Source organism: Panulirus ornatus, chromosome 3, assembly GCF_036320965.1.
Source record: "Panulirus ornatus isolate Po-2019 chromosome 3, ASM3632096v1, whole genome shotgun sequence".
In the NCBI taxonomy this organism is placed as follows: Eukaryota; Metazoa; Arthropoda; class Malacostraca; order Decapoda; family Palinuridae; genus Panulirus; species Panulirus ornatus.
The window spans coordinates 141,118-159,481 of record NC_092226.1 but is presented as its reverse complement, the minus strand read 5'-3'; the positions used below and the strand labels follow the sequence as shown (position 1 = coordinate 159,481).

Below are 18,364 nucleotides of genomic sequence, written 5' to 3'. Positions count from 1 at the left end.
TTACATCCTAGAAAAAAAACTTTTCACTGTTTCTAACAACGTGCCTCCCACACCATATATTCTTAATATGTTCCACAGAGCGTCATGAGTCATATATACATTAAATATCCTTACCAATCAGTCAACAACAGTCACCCCTTTTTAATAAATTCCACTGCAATACCATCCAAACCCACCGCCTTGCCGGGTCTCATCTTCCACAAAACTTTTACTTCTCTCTTCTCTGTTTACCAAATAATTCTCCTTAACCCTCTCACTTCGTACACCACCTCGACCAAAACACCCTATATCTGCCACTCTATCATCAAACCCTCAAAATACTCGCTCCATCTCCTCACATCTCAATTACTTGTTATCACCTCCCCATTAGCCCCCTTCACCGATGTTCCCATTTGTTCTCTTGTCTTACGCACTTTATTTACCTCCTTCTAAAACATCTTTTTTTTCCTCCCTAAAATTTAATGATATTCTCTCACCCCAACTTTTACTTGTCCTCATTTTCACCTCTTGCACCTTTATCTTGACCTCCTGCCTCTTTCTTTTATACATGTCCAAGTCATTGCATTATTTCCCTGCGAAACTCATCCAAATGCCTCTCTCTTCTCTTTCACTAATAATCTTACTTCTTCATCCCACCACTCCCTACCCTTTTTAATCTGCCCACCTCCCACGCTTCTCATGCCACAAGCATCTTTTGCACAAGCCATTGCTGCTTCCCTAAATACATCCCATTTCCCTTACGTCCTTTGCTCTTACCTTTTTCCATTCTGCACTCAGTCTCTCCTGGTATTTCCTCACACAAGGCTCCTTCCCAAGCTCACTTACTCTCTTCACCCCAACATTTTTTGTAATATCCTGAAAACCTCTATAAATCTTCACCTTCGCCTCCACAAGATAATGATGAGACATCCCTCCAGTTTCACCTCTCAGCACATTGACATTGAAAAGTCTCTCTTTCACATGTCCGTCAATTAACACATAATCCAATAATGCTCTCTGTCCATCTCTCGTACTTACATACATACATCTCTCTTTTTAAACCAGGTCTTCCTAATCACCAGTCCTTTTTCAGCACATAAATCTATAAGCTCTTCACCATTTCAATTTACCACACTAAACACCCCATGCACACCAATTATTCCCTCAACTGCCACATTACTCACCTTTGCATTCAAATCATCCATCACTATAACATGGTCTCGTGCATCAAAACTACTAACACACTCACACAGCTGCTCCCAAAACAATTGCCTCTCATGATCTTCCTTCTCATGCCCAGGTGCATATGCACCAATAATCACCCATCTCTCTCCATCCACTTTCAGTTTTACCCATATCCCTGGGGATAGGGAAGAAAGAATACTTCCCACGCATTCCTCATGTGTTGTAGAAGGCGACTAAAGGGGATGGGAGAGGGAGGCTAGAAACCCTCCCCTCCTTGTATTTTAACTTTCTAAAAGGGGAAACAGAAGACGGAAACATGCAGGGAGTGCTCATCCTCCTCGAAGGCTCAGATTGTCTACATGTGTGTGGATGTAACCAAGATGAGAAAAAAGGAGAGATAGGTAGTATGTTTGAGGAAAGAAACCTGGATGTTTTGGCTCTGAGTGAAATGGAGCTTAAGGGTAAAGGGGAAGAGTGGTTTGGGAATGTGTTTCGGCATGTCTTGGGAGTAAAGTCACAGGTTGGTGAGAGGACAAGAGCAAGGGAAGGAGTAGCAGTACTCCTGAAACAGGAGTGGTGTGAGTATGTGATAGAGTGTGAGAAAGTAAACTCTAGATTGATATGGGTAAAACTGAAAATGGATGGAGAGAGATGGGTGATTATTGGTGCATATGCACCTAAGCATGAGAAAAAAGATCATGAGCAATAAGTGTTTTGGGAGCAGCTGAGTGAGTGTGTTAGTAGTTTTGATGCACGAGTCCAGGTTATAGTGATGGGTGATTTGAATGCAAAGGTGAGTAATGTGGTATTTGAGGGAATAATTGGTGTACATGGGGTGTTTAGTGTTGTAAATGAAAATGGTGAAGAGCTTGTAGATTTGGGTGCTGAAAAAGGACTGGTGATTGGGAAAGCCTGGATTAAAAAGAGAGATATACATAAGTATACGTATGTAAGTAGGAGAGATGGCCAGATAGCATATTTGGATTACGTGTTAATTAATAGGCACGAAAGAGAGACTTTTGGATATAAACGTGCTGAGAGGTGCAACTGGAGGGATGTCTGATCATTATCTTGTGGAGGCAAAGGTGAAGATTTGTAGAGGTTTTCAGAAAAGAAGAATGTTGGGGTGAAGAGAGTGGTGAGAGTAAGTGAGCTTCGGAAAGAGACTTGTGTGAGGAAGTACCAGGAGAGACTGAGTACAGAATGGAAAAAGGTGAGAGCAAAGGACGTAAGGGGAGTGGGGGAGGAATGGGATGTATTTAGGGAAGCAGTGATGGCTTGCGCAAAAGATGCTTGTGGCATGAGAAGGGTGGGGGATGGGCAGATTAGAAAGGTTAGTGAGTGGTGACATGAAGAAGTAAGATTATTAGTGAAAGAGAAGAGAGAGATATTTGAATGGGCTTCGCAGGGAAATAGTACAAATGACTAGATGTATAAAAGAAAGAGGCAGGAGGTCAAGAGAAAGGTGCAAGAGATGAAAAAGAGGGCAAATGAGAGTTGGGGTGAGAGAGTATCATTAAATTTTAGGGAGAATAAAAAGATGTTTTCGAGAGGTAAATAAAATGCGTAAGACAAGAGAACAAATGGGAACATCGGTGAAGGGGGCTAATGGGAAAGTGATAAAAAGTAGTGGTGATGTGAGAAGGAGATGGAGTGAGTATTTTGAAGGTTTGTTGACTGTGGTAGATGACAGAGTGGCAGATATAGGGTGTTTTGGTCTGGGTGGTGTGCAAAGTGAGAGGGTTAGGGAGAATGATTTGGTAAACAGAGAAGAGGTAGTAAAAGCTTTTTCAGCAGAAGATGGAAGCTGGCAAGACAGCGGGTTTGGATGGTATTGCAATGGAATTTATCAAAAAAGGGGGTGACTGTATTGTTGACTGGTTGGTAAGGATATTTAATGTATGTATGACTCATAGTGAGGTACCTGATGATTGGCGGAATGCATGCATAGTGCCATTGTACAAAGTCAAAGGGGATAAAGGTGAGTGCTCAAATTACAGAGGTATAAGTTTGTTGAGTATTCCTGGGAAATTATATGGGAGGGTATTGACTGAAAGGGTGAAGGCATGTACAGAGCATCAGATTGGGGAAGAGCAGTGTGGTTTCATTACTGGTAGAGGATGTGTGGATCAGGTGTTTGCTTTGAAGAATGTACGTGAAAAATAACTAGAAAGGAAATGGATTTGCATGTAGCATTTATGGTTCTGGAGAAGGCATATGATAAGAGTTGATAGAGATGCTCTGTAGAAGGTATTAAAAATATATGGTGCAGGAGGCAAGTTGTTAGAAGCAGTGAAAAGTTTTTATTGAGGATGTAAGGCATGTGTACGAGTAGGATGAAAAGAAAGTGATTGGTTATCAGTGAATTTCGGTTTGCAACAGGGGTGCGTGATTGTCTCCATGGTTGTTTTATTTGTTTATGGATGGAGTTGTTAGGGAGGTGAATGCAAGAGTTTTGGAGAGAGGGGCAAGTATGCAATCTGTTGTGGAGAGAGCTTGGGAAGTGAGTTAGTTGTTGTCTGCTGATGATACAGTGCTGGTGGCTGATTCATGTGAGAAACTGAAGAAGCTGGTGACTGAGTTTGGTAAAGTGTGTGAAAGAAGAAAGTTGAGAGTGAATGTGAATAAGAGCCAGGTTACTAGGTACAGTAGGGTTGAGGGACAAGTCAATTGGGAGGTAAGTTTGAATGGAGAAAAACTGGAGGAAGTGAAGTGTTTTAGATACCAGTGAGTGGATTTGGCAGCGGATGGAACCATGGAAGCAGAAGTGAGTCACAGGGTTGGGAGGGGGCAAAGGTTCTGGGAGCATTGAAGAAAGTGTGGAAGGTGAGAATGTTATCTCGGAGAGCAAAAATGGGTATGTTTGAAGGAATAGTGGTTCCAAAAATGTTACATGTTTGTGAGGCATGGGCAATAGAAAGGGTTGTGCATAGGAGAGTGGATGTGCTGGAAATGAGATGTATGAGGACAATATGTGGTGTGAGGTAGTTTGATCGAGTAAGTAATGAAAGGGTAGGAGAGATGTGTGGTAATAAAATGTGTGTGATTGAGAGAGCAGAAAAGGGTGTATTGAAATGGTTTGGTCACATGGAGAGAATGAGTGTGGAAAGATTGAGAAAGAGGATATATGTGTCAGAGGTGGAGGGAATGAAGAGAAGTGGGAGACGAAATTGGAGGTGGAAAGACGGAGTGAAAAGAATTTTGAGCAATCAGGGTCTGAACATGCAGGATGGTGAATGGCATGCACGGAATAGAGTGAATTGGAACAATGTGGTATACAGGTGTCAACGTGCTGTCAATGGACTGAACCAGGGCATGTGAAGCATCTGGATTAAACCATGGAAAGTCTTGTGGGATCTGGATGTGGAGAGGGAGCTGTGGTTTTGGTGCATTATACATGACAGCCAGAGAATGAGTTTGAACAAATGTGGCCTCTGTTGTTTTTTCCTAGTGCTACCTCACACACATGTGGGGAGAGGGGGTTGTCATTTCATGTGTGGCGGGGTGGCAATGGGAATGAATAAAGGCAGCAAGTATGAATTATGTGCATATGTATATGTTTGTGTATGTATATGTATGTATACCTTGAAATGTATAGGTATGTATATGTGCGTGTGTGGATGTGTATGTATATATATGTGTATGTGGGTGGGTTGGGCCATTCTTTCGTCTGTTTTCTTGCGCTACCTTGCTAATACAGGAGACAGCGACAAAGTATAATAGCACAGATCCATAAGCAGGTGTTACCAGACTTCTCCCGCTTGAGATTACACCTTGAATGAAAAGTTACCTTTGGCAAGGCTGTATCATTTGGAAGAACAGTCTTGTCGAAGACCTTCTCGCTCCAAAGGAGTCTACATTTCCCTGATCCTGGAAGTAGCATAGTCTTGAGCAATAAGAACCTTTATGAGGGTCTTGGTTAATACATCAATCTTTTAAGCAAATTGATCTTTGGGTAGTTATAAATAGATAAATATACACGAGCACAATATTCATCATGTAATAATGTGAATCTTTTATTATTTTACCTATCAATTTACATAAATTTGTATTTAACATTGATAAATGAATAAGAAATTACCTTATCATATATTCCATAATACTAAGAATTTCCATTACATCATAATGTAATGAAAAATTTTACAGTAATTGTTTCTTCAGTAATTTTACCCTAATGGTTTCTATATTGTAAAACTTACATAGTTTTCATTAGTTGGTGTCTGACTTAGAAAGGCAGTGAAACTTGCATAATGTACACCTTTAATGATATATATGGGTGGTTGAGGCATGTAATGCAACTCCAACTATGGCAACAGAATGCTGGTGACATTTATGATTAAGTGGTCGAATCAACCATCAGATGGAAATTCAAATGAAGGTAGAAATCTTATTGTCAACTGACTATATTTGCAGTGAACTATGCACTGTATACCTACTTATATCTTTGACACCCATTCCCTTTAGAAACACCCTCAAAGGGGTGGCCACAGCAAAAGGGTCTCCTTGATGTTGAACTCTAGTGCCACTTTTTAACCTTTAAAGCCTCGCCCTTAGCAGGTCACTGGTAGAAGGCAACTCTAGTGCTATGTTTTCAAGTGCTCCTATCTAATGTTCCTACCAACTACTTCTACCTAATGTTTTTATCTAATATTCCTGACTAATGTTCCAAACTACTACTTCTAGCTAATGCTCCCAGGTAATACTCCTACCTGCCACTTCTATCTAATGCTCTCAGGTAATGCTCCTACCTACTACTTCTACATGAAGTTCTGACCTACTGTTTCTATCTATTACTCCTACCATTTCGCCAAAAGCAGGGTTAGCACAAAGTGCTTACCGTGTTGTCTTTTGATGATTATAGTAATTCCAGTGCTAAATAAATCAACAAGTCCTTTCTGAGCTTCAGAGTCTTGACTAGGAAATAATTTTTCAAATAAAATTCAATCGCTTATCAAAAATGTACATAGTATTCATTCACTTTAGGCGTTATCATTATCACGGCTAACTGTACCAAGTTTAATAGAATTAAACTTTCTAACAGTAAATACAAAAACCCAAAAATCATCATTGATTAGAAAGCTTTTGAACAATAAATTCCAAAGACTTTCGAATGGCAGCTAAATTACTATCTATACTTTCAAGAACTTTGTGCCCTTCATGATGTACGTTTATTAGCTCCTGTTGCCTTTTCCACTCTCGCCATTCTCTTCGTGCTTCCACTGATTGTATATCATCTTGATCATCATCTATCTGCTGTTTCTCCCTTTTTATGCGTTTTTGAGGTGGTCCTCTTTGATGTTGTGAGTATATTTGTTTATGATTGCGAACTGCAGGTACCAAAATTGTTTGGGGTGACCCATCTTCACTTTTCTTCATGCGTTTCTGTTTGGGTTCTGGAGAGGATGTGGGAGAGGCTGGAGTAGAGGCAGGAGATGCAGGACTTGAAGAACGTGTTCGGGAAGTTCCTGGCAATGTCTCGCATAAGGGTGATGATAAAGATTTGCCTCTAACAGTGTTCATGTTTCCCATTATTTTATGCATTTCCTGAAATGTGAGACATTTTATGCACATAAAACATGAAAATACATTCAGGATATTCATTTATTTCATATATATTTATATATTTTATTTATTTTGCTTTGTCACTGTCTCTCATGTTAGTGAGGTAGCGCAAGGAAACAGACGAAAGAAAGGCCCAACCCACCCATATACACATGTATATACATACACGTCCACACACAGCACATATACATACCTATACATCTCAATGTATACATATATATATACACACATAGACATACACATATATACCCATGTACATAATTCATACTGTCTGCCTTTATTCATTCCCATCGCCACCCCGCCACACATGGACTAACAACACCCTACCCCTCATGTGTGCGAGGTAGCGCTAAGAAAAGACAACAAAGGCCCCATTCGTTCACACTCAGTCTCTAGCTGTCATGTAATAATGCACCGAAACCACAGCTCCCTTTCCACATCCGGGTCCCACAGAACTTTCCACAAGATAATGATCAGACATCCCTCCAGTTGCACCTCTCAGCACATTAACATCCAAAAGTCTCTCTTTCGCACGCCTATCAATTAACACGTAATCCAATAATGCTCTCTGGCCATCTCTCCGACTTAAATACATATACTTATGCATATCTCTCTTTTTAAACCAGGTATTCCCAATCACCAGTCCTTTTTCAGCACATAAATCTACAAGCTCTTCACCATTTCCAATTACAACACTGAACACCCAGTGTATACCAATCATTCCCTCAACTGCCACATTACTCACCTTTGCATTCAAATCACCCATCACTATAACCCGGTCTTGTGCATCAAAATCACTAACACACTCATTCAGCTGCTCCCAAAACATATATATGAATGTTGGGGTGAAGAGGGTGGTGAGAGTAAGTGAGCTTGGGAAGGAGACTTGTGTGAGGAAGTACCAGGAGAGACTGAGTACAGAATGGAAAAAGGTGAGAACAATGGAAGTAAGGGGAGTGGGGGAGGAATGGGATGTATTTAGGGAATCAGTGATGGATTGCGCAAAAGATTCTTGTGGCATGAGAAGAGTGGGAGGTGGGTTGATTAGAAAGGGTAGTGAGTGGTGGGATGAAGAAGTAAGAGTATTAGTGAAAGAGAAGAGAGAGGCATTTGGACGATTTTTGCAGGGAAAAAATGAAATTGAGTGGGAGACGTATAAAAGAAAGAGACAGGAGGTCAAGAGAAAGGTGCAAGAGGTGAAAAAAAGGGCAAATGAGAGTTGGGGTGAGAGAGTATCATTAAATTTTAGGGAGAATAAAAAGATGTTCTGGAAGGAGGTAAATAAAGTGCGTAAGACAAGGGAGCAAATGGGAACTTCAGTGAAGGGCGCAAATGGGGAGGTGATAACAAGTAGTGGTGATGTGAGAAGGAGATGGAGTGAGTATTTTGAAGGTTTGTTGAATGTGTTTGATGATAGAGTGGCAGATATAGGGTGTTTTGGTCGAGGTGGTGTGCAAAGTGCGAGGGTTAGGGAAAATGAGTTGGTAAACAGAGAAGAGGTAGTAAAAGCTTTGAGGAAGATGAAAGCCGGCAAGGCAGCAGGTTTGGATGGTATTGCAGTGGAATTTATTAAAAAAGGGGGTGACTGTATTGTTGACTGGTTGGTAAGGTTATTTAATGTATGTATGACTCATGGTGAGGTGCCTGAGGATTGGCGGAATGCGTGCATAGTGCCATTGTTCAAAGGCAAAGGGGATAAGAGTGAGTGCTCAAATTACAGAGGTATAAGTTTGTTGAGTATTCCTGGCAAATTATATGGGAGGGTATTGATTGAGAGGGTGAAGGCATGTACAGAGCATCAGATTGGGGAAGAGCAGTGTGGTTTCAGAAGTGGTAGAGGATGTGTGGATCAGGTGTTTGCTTTGAAGAATGTATGTGAGAAATACTTAGAAAAGCAAATGGATTTGTATGTAGCATTTATGGATCTGGAGAAGGCATATGATAGAGTTGATAGAGATGCTCTGTGGAAGGTTTTTTTTTTTTTTTTTTTTATACTTTGTCGCTGTCTCCCACGTTTGCGAGGTAGCGCAAGGAAACAGACGAAAGAAATGGCCCAACCCCCCCCATACACATGTATATACATACGTCCACACACGCAAATATACATACCTACACAACTTTCCTCCCACACCATATATTCTTAATACCTTCCACAGAGCATCTCTATCAACTCTATCATATGCCTTCTCCAGATCCATTAATGCTACATACAAATCCATTTGCTTTTCTAAGTATTTCTCACATACATTCTTCAAAGCAAACACCTGATCCACACATCCTCTACCACTTCTGAAACCACACTCTGTGGAAGGTATTAAGAATATATGGTGTGGGAGGCAAGTTGTTAGAAGCAGTGAAAAGTTTTTATCGAGGATGTAAGGCATGTGTACGTGTAGGAAGAGAGGAAAGTGATTGGTTCTCAGTGAATGTAGGTTTGCGGCAGGGGTGTGTGATGTCTCCATGGTTGTTTAATTTGTTTATGGATGGGGTTGTTAGGGAGGTGAATGCAAGAGTTTTGGAAAGAGGGGCAAGTATGAAGTCTGTTGGGGATGAGAGAGCTTGGGAAGTGAGTCAGTTGTTGTTCGCTGATGATACAGCGCTGGTGGCTGATTCATGTGAGAAACTGCAGAAGCTGGTGACTGAGTTTGGTAAAGTGTGTGAAAGAAGAAAGTTAAGAGTAAATGTGAATAAGAGCAAGGTTATTAGGTACAGTAGGGTTGAGGGTCAATTCAATTGGGAGGTGAGTTTGAATGGAGAAAAACTGGAGGAAGTGAAGTGTTTTAGATATCTGGGAGTGGATCTGGCAGCGGATGGAACCATGGAAGCGGAAGTGGATCATAGGGTGGGGGAGGTGGAGAAAATTCTGGGAGCCTTGAAGAATGTGTGGAAGTCGAGAGCATTATCTCGGAAAGCAAAAATGGGTATGTTTGAAGGAATAGTGGTTCCAACAATGTTGTATGGTTGCGAGGCATGGGCTATGGATAGAGTTGTGTGCAGGAGGGTGGATGTGCTGGAAATGAGATGTTTGAGGACAATATGTCGTGTGAGGTGGTTTGATCGAGTAAGTAATGTAAGGGTGAGAGAGATGTGTGGAAATAAAAAGAGTGTGGTTGAGAGAGCAGAAGATGGTGTTTTGAAATGGTTTGGTCACATGAATGAGTGGGGAAAGATTGACCAAGAGGATATATGTGTCAGAGGTGGAGGGAACGAGGAGGAGTGGGAGACCAAATTGGAGGTGGAAAGATGGAGTGAAAAAGATTTTGTGTGATTGGTTCCTGAACATGCAGGAGGGTGAAAGGCGTGCAAGGAATAGAGTGAATTGGAACAATGTGGTATACCGGGGTTGACGTGCTGTCAATGGATTGAACCAGGGCATGTGAAGCGTCTTGGGTAAACCATGCAAAGTGTGTGGGGCCTGGATGTGGAAAGGGAGCTGTGGTTTCGGTGCATTATTACATGACAGCTAGAGACTGAGTGTGAACGAATGGGGCCTTTGGTGTTTTTCCTAGCGCTACCTCGCACACATGAGGGGGGAGGGGGTTGTTATTCCATGTGTGGCGAGGTGGCGATGGGAACAAATAAAGGCAGACAGTACGAATTATGTACATGTGTATATATGTTTATGTCTGTGTGTGTAATATAGAGGTGTACATTGAGATATATAGGTATGTATATTGTGCGTGTGTGGATATGTATGTATATACATGTGTATGTGGGCGGGTTGGGCCATTTCTTTCGTCTGTTTCCTTGCGCTACCTCGCTAACGTGGGAGACAGCGACAAAGTATAAAAAAAAAAAAAAAAATATATATATATATATTATATTATTTATTATTATACTTTGTCGCTGTCTCCCGCGTTTGCGAGGTAGCACAAGGAAACAGACGAAAGAAATGGCCCAACCCACCCCCATACACATGTATATACATACGTCCACACATGCAAATATACATACCTACACAGCTTTCCATGGTTTACCCCAGACGCTTCACATGCCCTGATTTAATCCACTGACAGCACGTCAACCCCGGTATACCACATCGATCCAATTCACTCTATTCCTTGCCCTCCTTTCACCCTCCTGCATGTTCAGGCCCCAATCACACAAAATCTTTTTCACTCCATCTTTCCACCTCCAATTTGGTCTCCCACTTCTCCTCGTTCCCTATATATATATATATATATATATATATATATATATATATATATATATATATATTTTATTTTTATTTTGCTTTGTCGCTGTCTCCCGCATTTGCAAGGTAGCGCAAGGAAACAGACGAAAGAAATGGCCCAACCCACCCCCATCCACATGTATCTACACACACGTCCACACACGCAAATATACATACCTATACATCTCAATGTACACATATATATATACACACACAGACACATACATATACACCCATGCACACAATTCACACTATCTGCCTTTATTCATTCCCATCTCCACCTCGCCACACATGGAAAACCCATCCCCCTCCCCCCTCGTGTGTGCGAGGTAGCGCTAGGAAAAGACAACAAAGGCCTCATTCGTTCACACTCAGTCTTTAGCTGTCATGCAATAATGCCCGAAACCACAGCTCCCTTTCCACATCCAGGCCCCACACAACTTTCCATGGTTTACCCCAGAGGCTTCACATGCCCTGATTCAATCCAATGACAGCACGTCAATCCCGGTATACCACATCGATCCAATTCACTCTATTCCTTGCCCGCCTTTCACCCTCCTGCATGTTCAGGCCACGATCACTCAAAATCTTTTTCACTCAATCTTTCCACCTCCAATTTGGTCTCTCACTTCTCCTCATTCCCTCCACCTCCGACACATATATCCTCTTGGTCAATCTTTCCTCACTCATTCTCTCCATGTGCCCAAACCATTTCAAAACACCCTCTTCTGCTCTCTCAACCACGCTCTTTTTATTTCCTCAGATCTGTCTTACCCTTACATTACTTACTCGATCAAACCACCTCACACCACACAATGTCCTCTAACATCTCATTTCCAGCACATCCACCCTCCTACGCACAACTCTATCCATAGCCCACGCCTCGCAACCATACAACATTGTTGGAACCACTATTCCTTCAAACATACCCATTTTTGCTTTCCGAGATAATGTTCTCGACTTCCAGACATTCTTCAAGGCTCCCAGGATTTTTGCCCCCTCCCCCACCCATTGATTCACTTCCGCTTCCATGGTTCCATCTGCTGCTAGATCCACTCCCAGATATCTAAAACATTTTACTTCCTCCAGCTTTTCTCCATTCAAACTTACCTCCCAATTGACTTGACCCTCAACCCTACTGTACCTAATAACCTTGCTCTTATTCACATTTACTCTTAACTTTCTTCTTTCACACACTTTACCAAACTCAGTCACCAGCTTCTGCAGTTTCTCACATGAATCAGCCACCAGCGCTGTATCATATATATATATATATATATATATATATATATATATGTTTTTTTTTTTTCGGTCTCCTGCATTTGCGAAGTAGCGCAAGGAAACAGATGAAAGAAATGGCCCAACACACCCACATAATCCTGTATATACATACACGTCCACACACGCAAATATACATACCTACACAGCTTTCCATGGTTTACCCCAGACGCTTCACATGCCCTGATTCAGTCCACTGACAGCACGTCAACCCCAGTATACCACATCGATCCAATTCACTCTATTCCTTGCCCGGCTTTCACCCTCCTGCATGTTCAGGCCCCGATCACTCAAAATCTTTTTCACTCCATCTTTCCACCTCCAATTTGGTCTCCCACTTCTCCTCGTTCCCTCCACCTCCGACACATATATCCTCTTGGTCAATCTTTCCTCACTCATTCTCTCCATGTGCCCAAACCATTTCAAGACACCTTCTTCTGCTCTCTCAACCACGCTCTTTTTATTTCCACACATCTCTCTTACCTTACATTACTTACTCGATCAAACCACCTCACACCACACATTGTCCTCAAATATCTCATTTCCAGCACATCCACCCTCCTGCGCACAACTCTATCCATAGCCCACGCCTCGCAACCATACAACATTGTTGGAACCACTATTCCTTCAAACATACCCATTTTTGCTTTCCGAGATAATGTTCTCAACTTCCACACATTCTTCAAGGCTCCCAGGATTTTCGCCCCCTCCCCCACCCTATGATTCACTTCCGCTTCCATGGTTCCATCCGCTGCCAGATCCACTCCCAGATATCTAAAACATTTTACTTCCTCCAGTTTTTCTCCATTCAAACTTACCTCCCAATTGACTTGACCCTCAACCCTATTGTACCTAATAACCTTGCTCTTATTCACATTTACTCTTAACTTTCTTCTTTCACACACTTTACCAAACTCAGTCACCAGCTTCTGCAGTTTCTCACATGAATCAGGCACCAGCGCTGTATCATATATATATATATATATATATATATATATATATATATATATGTTGGGGATGAGAGAGCTTGGGAAGTGAGTCAGTTGTTGTTCGCTGATGATACAGCGCTGGTGGCTGATTCATGTGAGAAACTGCAGAAGCTGGTGACTGAGTTTGGTAAAGTGTGTGGAAGAAGAAAGTTAAGAGTGAATGTGAATAAGAGCAAGGTTATTAGGTACAGTAGGGTTGAGGGTCAAGTCAATTGGGAGGTGAGTTTGAATGGAGAAAAACTGGAGGAAGTGAAGTGTTTTAGATATCTGGGAGTGGATCTGGCAGCGGATGGAACCATGGAAGCGGAAGTGGATCATAGGTTGGGGGAGGGGGCGAAAATTCTGGGAGCCTTGAAGAATGTGTGGAAGTCGAGAACATTATCTCGGAAAGCAAAAATGGGTATGTTTGAAGGAATAGTGGTTCCAACAATGTTGTATGGTTGCGAGGGGTGGACTATGGATAGAGTTGTGCGCAGGAGGATGGATGTGCTGGAAATGAGATGTTTGAGGACAATGTGTAGTGTGAGGTGGTTTGATCGAGTGAGTAACGTAAGGATAAGAGAGATGTGTGGAAATAAAAAGAGCGTGGTTGAGACAGCAGAAGAGGGTGTTTTGAAGTGGTTTGGGCACATGGAGAGGAAGAGTGAGGAAAGATTGACCAAGAGGATATATGTGTCGGAGGTGGAGGGAACGAGGAGAAGAGGGAGACCAAATTGGAGGTGGAAAGATGGAGTGAAAAAGATTTTGTGTGATCGGGGCCTGAACATGCAGGAGGGTGAAAGGAGGGCAAGGAATAGAGTGAATTGGAGCGATGTGGTATACCGGGGTTGACGTGCTGTCAGTGGATTGAATCAAGGCATGTGAAGCGTCTGGGGTAAACCATGGAAAGCTGTGTAGGTATGTATATTTGCGTGTGTGGACGTATGTATGTACATGTGTATGGGGGGGGTTGGGCTATTTCTTTCGTCTGTTTCCTTGCGCTACCTCGCAAACGCGGGAGACAGCGACAAAGTATAATAAAAAATATATATATATATATATATATATATATATATATATATATATATATATATGTTTTTTTTTTGTCGCTGTCTCCCGCGTTTGCGAAGTAGCGCAAGGAAATAGGCGAAAGAAATGGCCCAACGCACCCCCATACACCTGTATATACATACACGTCCACACACGCAAATATACATACCTACACAGCTTTCCATGGTTTACCCCAGACGCTTCGACTGCCCTGATTCAGTCCACTGACAGCACGTCAACCCCGGTATACCACATCGATCCAGTTCACTCTATTCCTTGCCCGCCTTTCACCCTCCTGCATGTTCAGGCCCTGATCACTCAAAATCTTTTTCACTCCATCTTTCCACCTCCAATTTGGTCTCCCACTTCTCCTCGTTCCCTCCACCTCCGACACATATATCCTCTTGGTCAATCTTTCCTCACTCATTCTCTCCATGTGCCCAAACCATTTCAGAACACCTTCTTCTGCTCTCTCAACCACGCTCTTTTTATTTCCACACATCTCTCTTACCCTTACTGTTACTTACTCGATCAAACCACCTCACACCACACATTGTCCTCAAACATCTCATTTCCAGCACATCCACCCTCCTGCGCACAACTCTATCCATAGCCCACGCCTCACAACCATACAACATTGTTGGAACCACTATTCCTTCAAACATACCCATTTTTGCTTTCCGAGATAATGTTCTCAACTTCCACACATTCTTCAAGGCTCCCAGGATTTTCGCCCCCTCCCCACCCTATGATTCACTTCCGCTTCCATGGTTCCATCCGCTGCCAGATCCACTCCCAGATATCTAAAACACTTTACTTCCTCCAGTTTTTCTCCATTCAAACTTACCTCCCAATTGACACTACCCTCAACCCTACTGTACCTAATAACCTTGCTCTTATTTACATTTACTCTTAACTTTCTTCTTTCACACACTTTACCAAACTCAGTCACCAGCTTCTGCAGTTTCTCACATGAATCAGCCACAAGCGCTGTATCATCAGCGAACAACAACTGACTCACTTCCCAAGCTCTCTCATCCACAACAGACTTCATTCTTGCCCCTCTTTCCAAAACTCTTGCATTCACCTCCCTAACAACCCCATCCATAAACAAATCAAACAACCATGGAGACATCACACACCCCTGCCACAAAGCTACATTCACTGAGAACCAATCACTTTCCTCTCTTCCTACATGTACACATGCCTTACATCCTCGATAAAAACTTTTCACTGCTTCCAACAACTTGCCACCCACACCATATATTCTCAATACTTTCCACAGAGCATCTCTATTAACTCTATCACATGCCTTCTCCAGATCCATAAATGCTACATACAAATCCATTTGCTTTTCTAAGTATTTCTCACATACATTCTTCAAAGCAAACACCTGATCCACACATCCTCTACCACTTCTGAAACCACAATGCTCTTCCCCAATCTGATGCTTTGTCGCTGTCTCCCGCGTTTGCGAAGTAGCGCAAGGAAACAGACAAAAGAAATGGCCCAACCCACCCCATACACCTGTATATACATACACGTCCACACACGCAAATATACATACCTACACAGCTTTCCATGGTTTACCCCAGACGCTTCACATGCCCTGATTCAATCCACTGACAGCACGTCAACCACAGTATACCAAATTGATCCAGTTCACTCTTCCTTGCCCGCCTTTCACCCCCCTGCATGTTCAGGCCTCGATCACACAAAATCTTTTTCACTCCATCTTTCCACCTCCAATTTGGTCTCCCACTTCTCCTCGTTCCCTCCACCTCCGACACATATATCCTCTTGGTCAATCTTTCCTCACTCATTCTCTCCATGTGCCCAAACCATTTCAAAACACCCTCTTCTGCTCTCTCAACCATGCTCTTTTTATTTCCACACATCTCTCTTACCCTTACGTTACTGACTCGATCAAACCGCCTCACACCACACATTGTCCTCAAACATCTCATTTCCAGCACATCCATCCTCCCGCGCACAACTCTATCCATAGCCCACGCCTCGCAACCATACAACATTGTTGGAACCACTATTCCTTCAAACATACCCATTTTTGCTTTCCGAGATAATGCTCTCGACTTCCACACATTCTTCAAGGCTCCCAGAATTTTCGCCCCCTCCCCCACCCTATGATCCACTTCCGCTCCCATGGTTCCATCCGCTGCCAGATCCACTCCCAGATATCTAAAACACTTTACTTCCTCCAGTTTTTCTCCATTCAAACTTACCTCCCAATTGACTTGACCCTCAACCCTACTGTACCTAATAACCTTGCTCTTATTCACATTTACTCTTAACTTTCTTCTTTCACACACTTTACCAAACTCAGTCACCAGCTTCTGCAGTTTCTCACATGAATCAGCCACCAGCGCTGTATCATCAGCGAACAACAACTGACTCACTTCCCAAGCTCTCTCATCCACAACAGACTTCATTCTTGCCCCTCTTTCCAAAACTCTTGCATTCACCTCCCTAACAACCCCATCCATAAACAAATTAAACAACCATGGAGACATCACACACCCCTGCCGCAAAGCTACAGTCACTGAGAACCAATCACTTTCCTCTCTTCCTACACGTACACATGCCTTACATCCTCGATAAAAACTTTTCACTGCTTCCAACAACTTGCCACCCACACCATATATTCTTAATACTTTCCACAGAGCATCTCTATCAACTCTATCACATGCCTTCTCCAGATCCATAAATGCTACATACAAATCCATTTGCTTTTCTAAGTATTTCTCACATACATTCTTCAAAGCAAACACCTGATCCACACATCCTCTACCACTTCTGAAACCACACTGCTCTTCCCCAATCTGATGCTCTGCACATGCCTTCACCCTCTCAATCAATATCCTCCCATATAATTTACCAGGAATACTCAACAAACTTATACCTCTGTAATTTGAGCACTCACTCTTATCCCCTTTGCCTTTGTACAATGGCACTATGCACGCATTCCGCCAATCCTCAGGCACCTCACCATGAGTCATACATACATTAAATAACCTTACCAACCAGTCAATAATACAGTCACCCCCTTTTTTAATAAATTCCACTGCAATACCATCCAAACCTGCTGCCTTGCCGGCTTTCATCTTCCGCAAAGCTTTTACTACCTCTTCTCTGTTTACCAAATCATTTTCCCTAACCCTCTCACTTTGCACACCACCTCGACCAAAACACCCTATATCTGCCACTCTATCATCAAACACATTCAACAAACCTTCAAAATACTCACTCCATCTCCTTCTCACATCACCACTACTTGTTATCACCTCCCCATTTGCGCCCTTCACTGAAGTTCCCATTTGCTCCCTTGTCTTATGCACTTTATTTAGCTCCTTCCAGAACATCTTCTTATTCTCCCTAAAATTTAATGATACTCTCTCACCCCAACTCTCATTTGCCCTCTTTTTCACCTCTTGCACCTTTCTCTTGACCTCCTGTCTCTTTCTTTTATACATCTCCCACTCAATTGCATTTTTTCCCTGCAAAAATCATCCAAATGCCTCTCTTCTCTTTCACTAATAATCTTACCTCTTCATCCCACCACTCACTACCCTTTCTAATCAACCCACCTCCCACTCTTTTCATGCCATAAGCATCTTTTGCGCAATCCATCACTGATTCCCTAAATACATCCCATTCCTCCCCCACTCCTCTTACTTCCTTTGTTCTCACCTTTTTCCATTCTGTACTCAGTCTCTCCTGGTACTTCCTCACAGAAGTCTCCTTCCCAAGCTCACTTACTCTCACCACTCTTTTTACCCCAACATTCTCTCTTCTTTTCTGAAAACCTCTACAAATCTTCACCTTCACAAGATAATGATCAGATATCCCTTTAGTTGCACCTCTCAGCACATTAACATCAAAAAGTCTCTGTTTTGCGTGCCTGTCAATTAACACGTAATCCAATAACGCTCTCTGGCCATCTCTCCTACTTACATACGTATACTTATGTATATCTCTCTTTTCAAACCAGGTATTCCCAATCACCAGTCCTTTTTCAGCACATAAATCTACAAGCTCTTCACCATTTCCATTTACAACACTGAACATCCCAAGTACACCAACTATTCCCTCAACTGCCACATTACTCACCTTTGCATTGAAATCACCCATCGCTATAACCCAGTCTCAT

At 42.4% G+C, this 18,364-nt stretch overlaps 1 protein-coding gene across 6 annotated transcripts in view; it reads right to left on the bottom strand.

Moving 5' to 3' along the window:
* Positions 1 to 5,140: 5,140 nt before the first annotated feature.
* The window catches only part of LOC139759927 (uncharacterized), a 50,976-nt gene continuing 37,752 nt past the window's right edge, over positions 5,141 to 18,364 (bottom strand). For all 6 annotated transcript variants that reach the window (XM_071682589.1, XM_071682603.1, XM_071682570.1 and 3 more), the window contains exon 4: positions 5,141 to 6,708. In XM_071682589.1, coding sequence (XP_071538690.1) covers positions 6,229 to 6,708 — 480 coding nt within the window. In that variant the 3' untranslated portion in view covers positions 5,141 to 6,228. The remainder of the gene's footprint in view (positions 6,709 to 18,364) is intronic.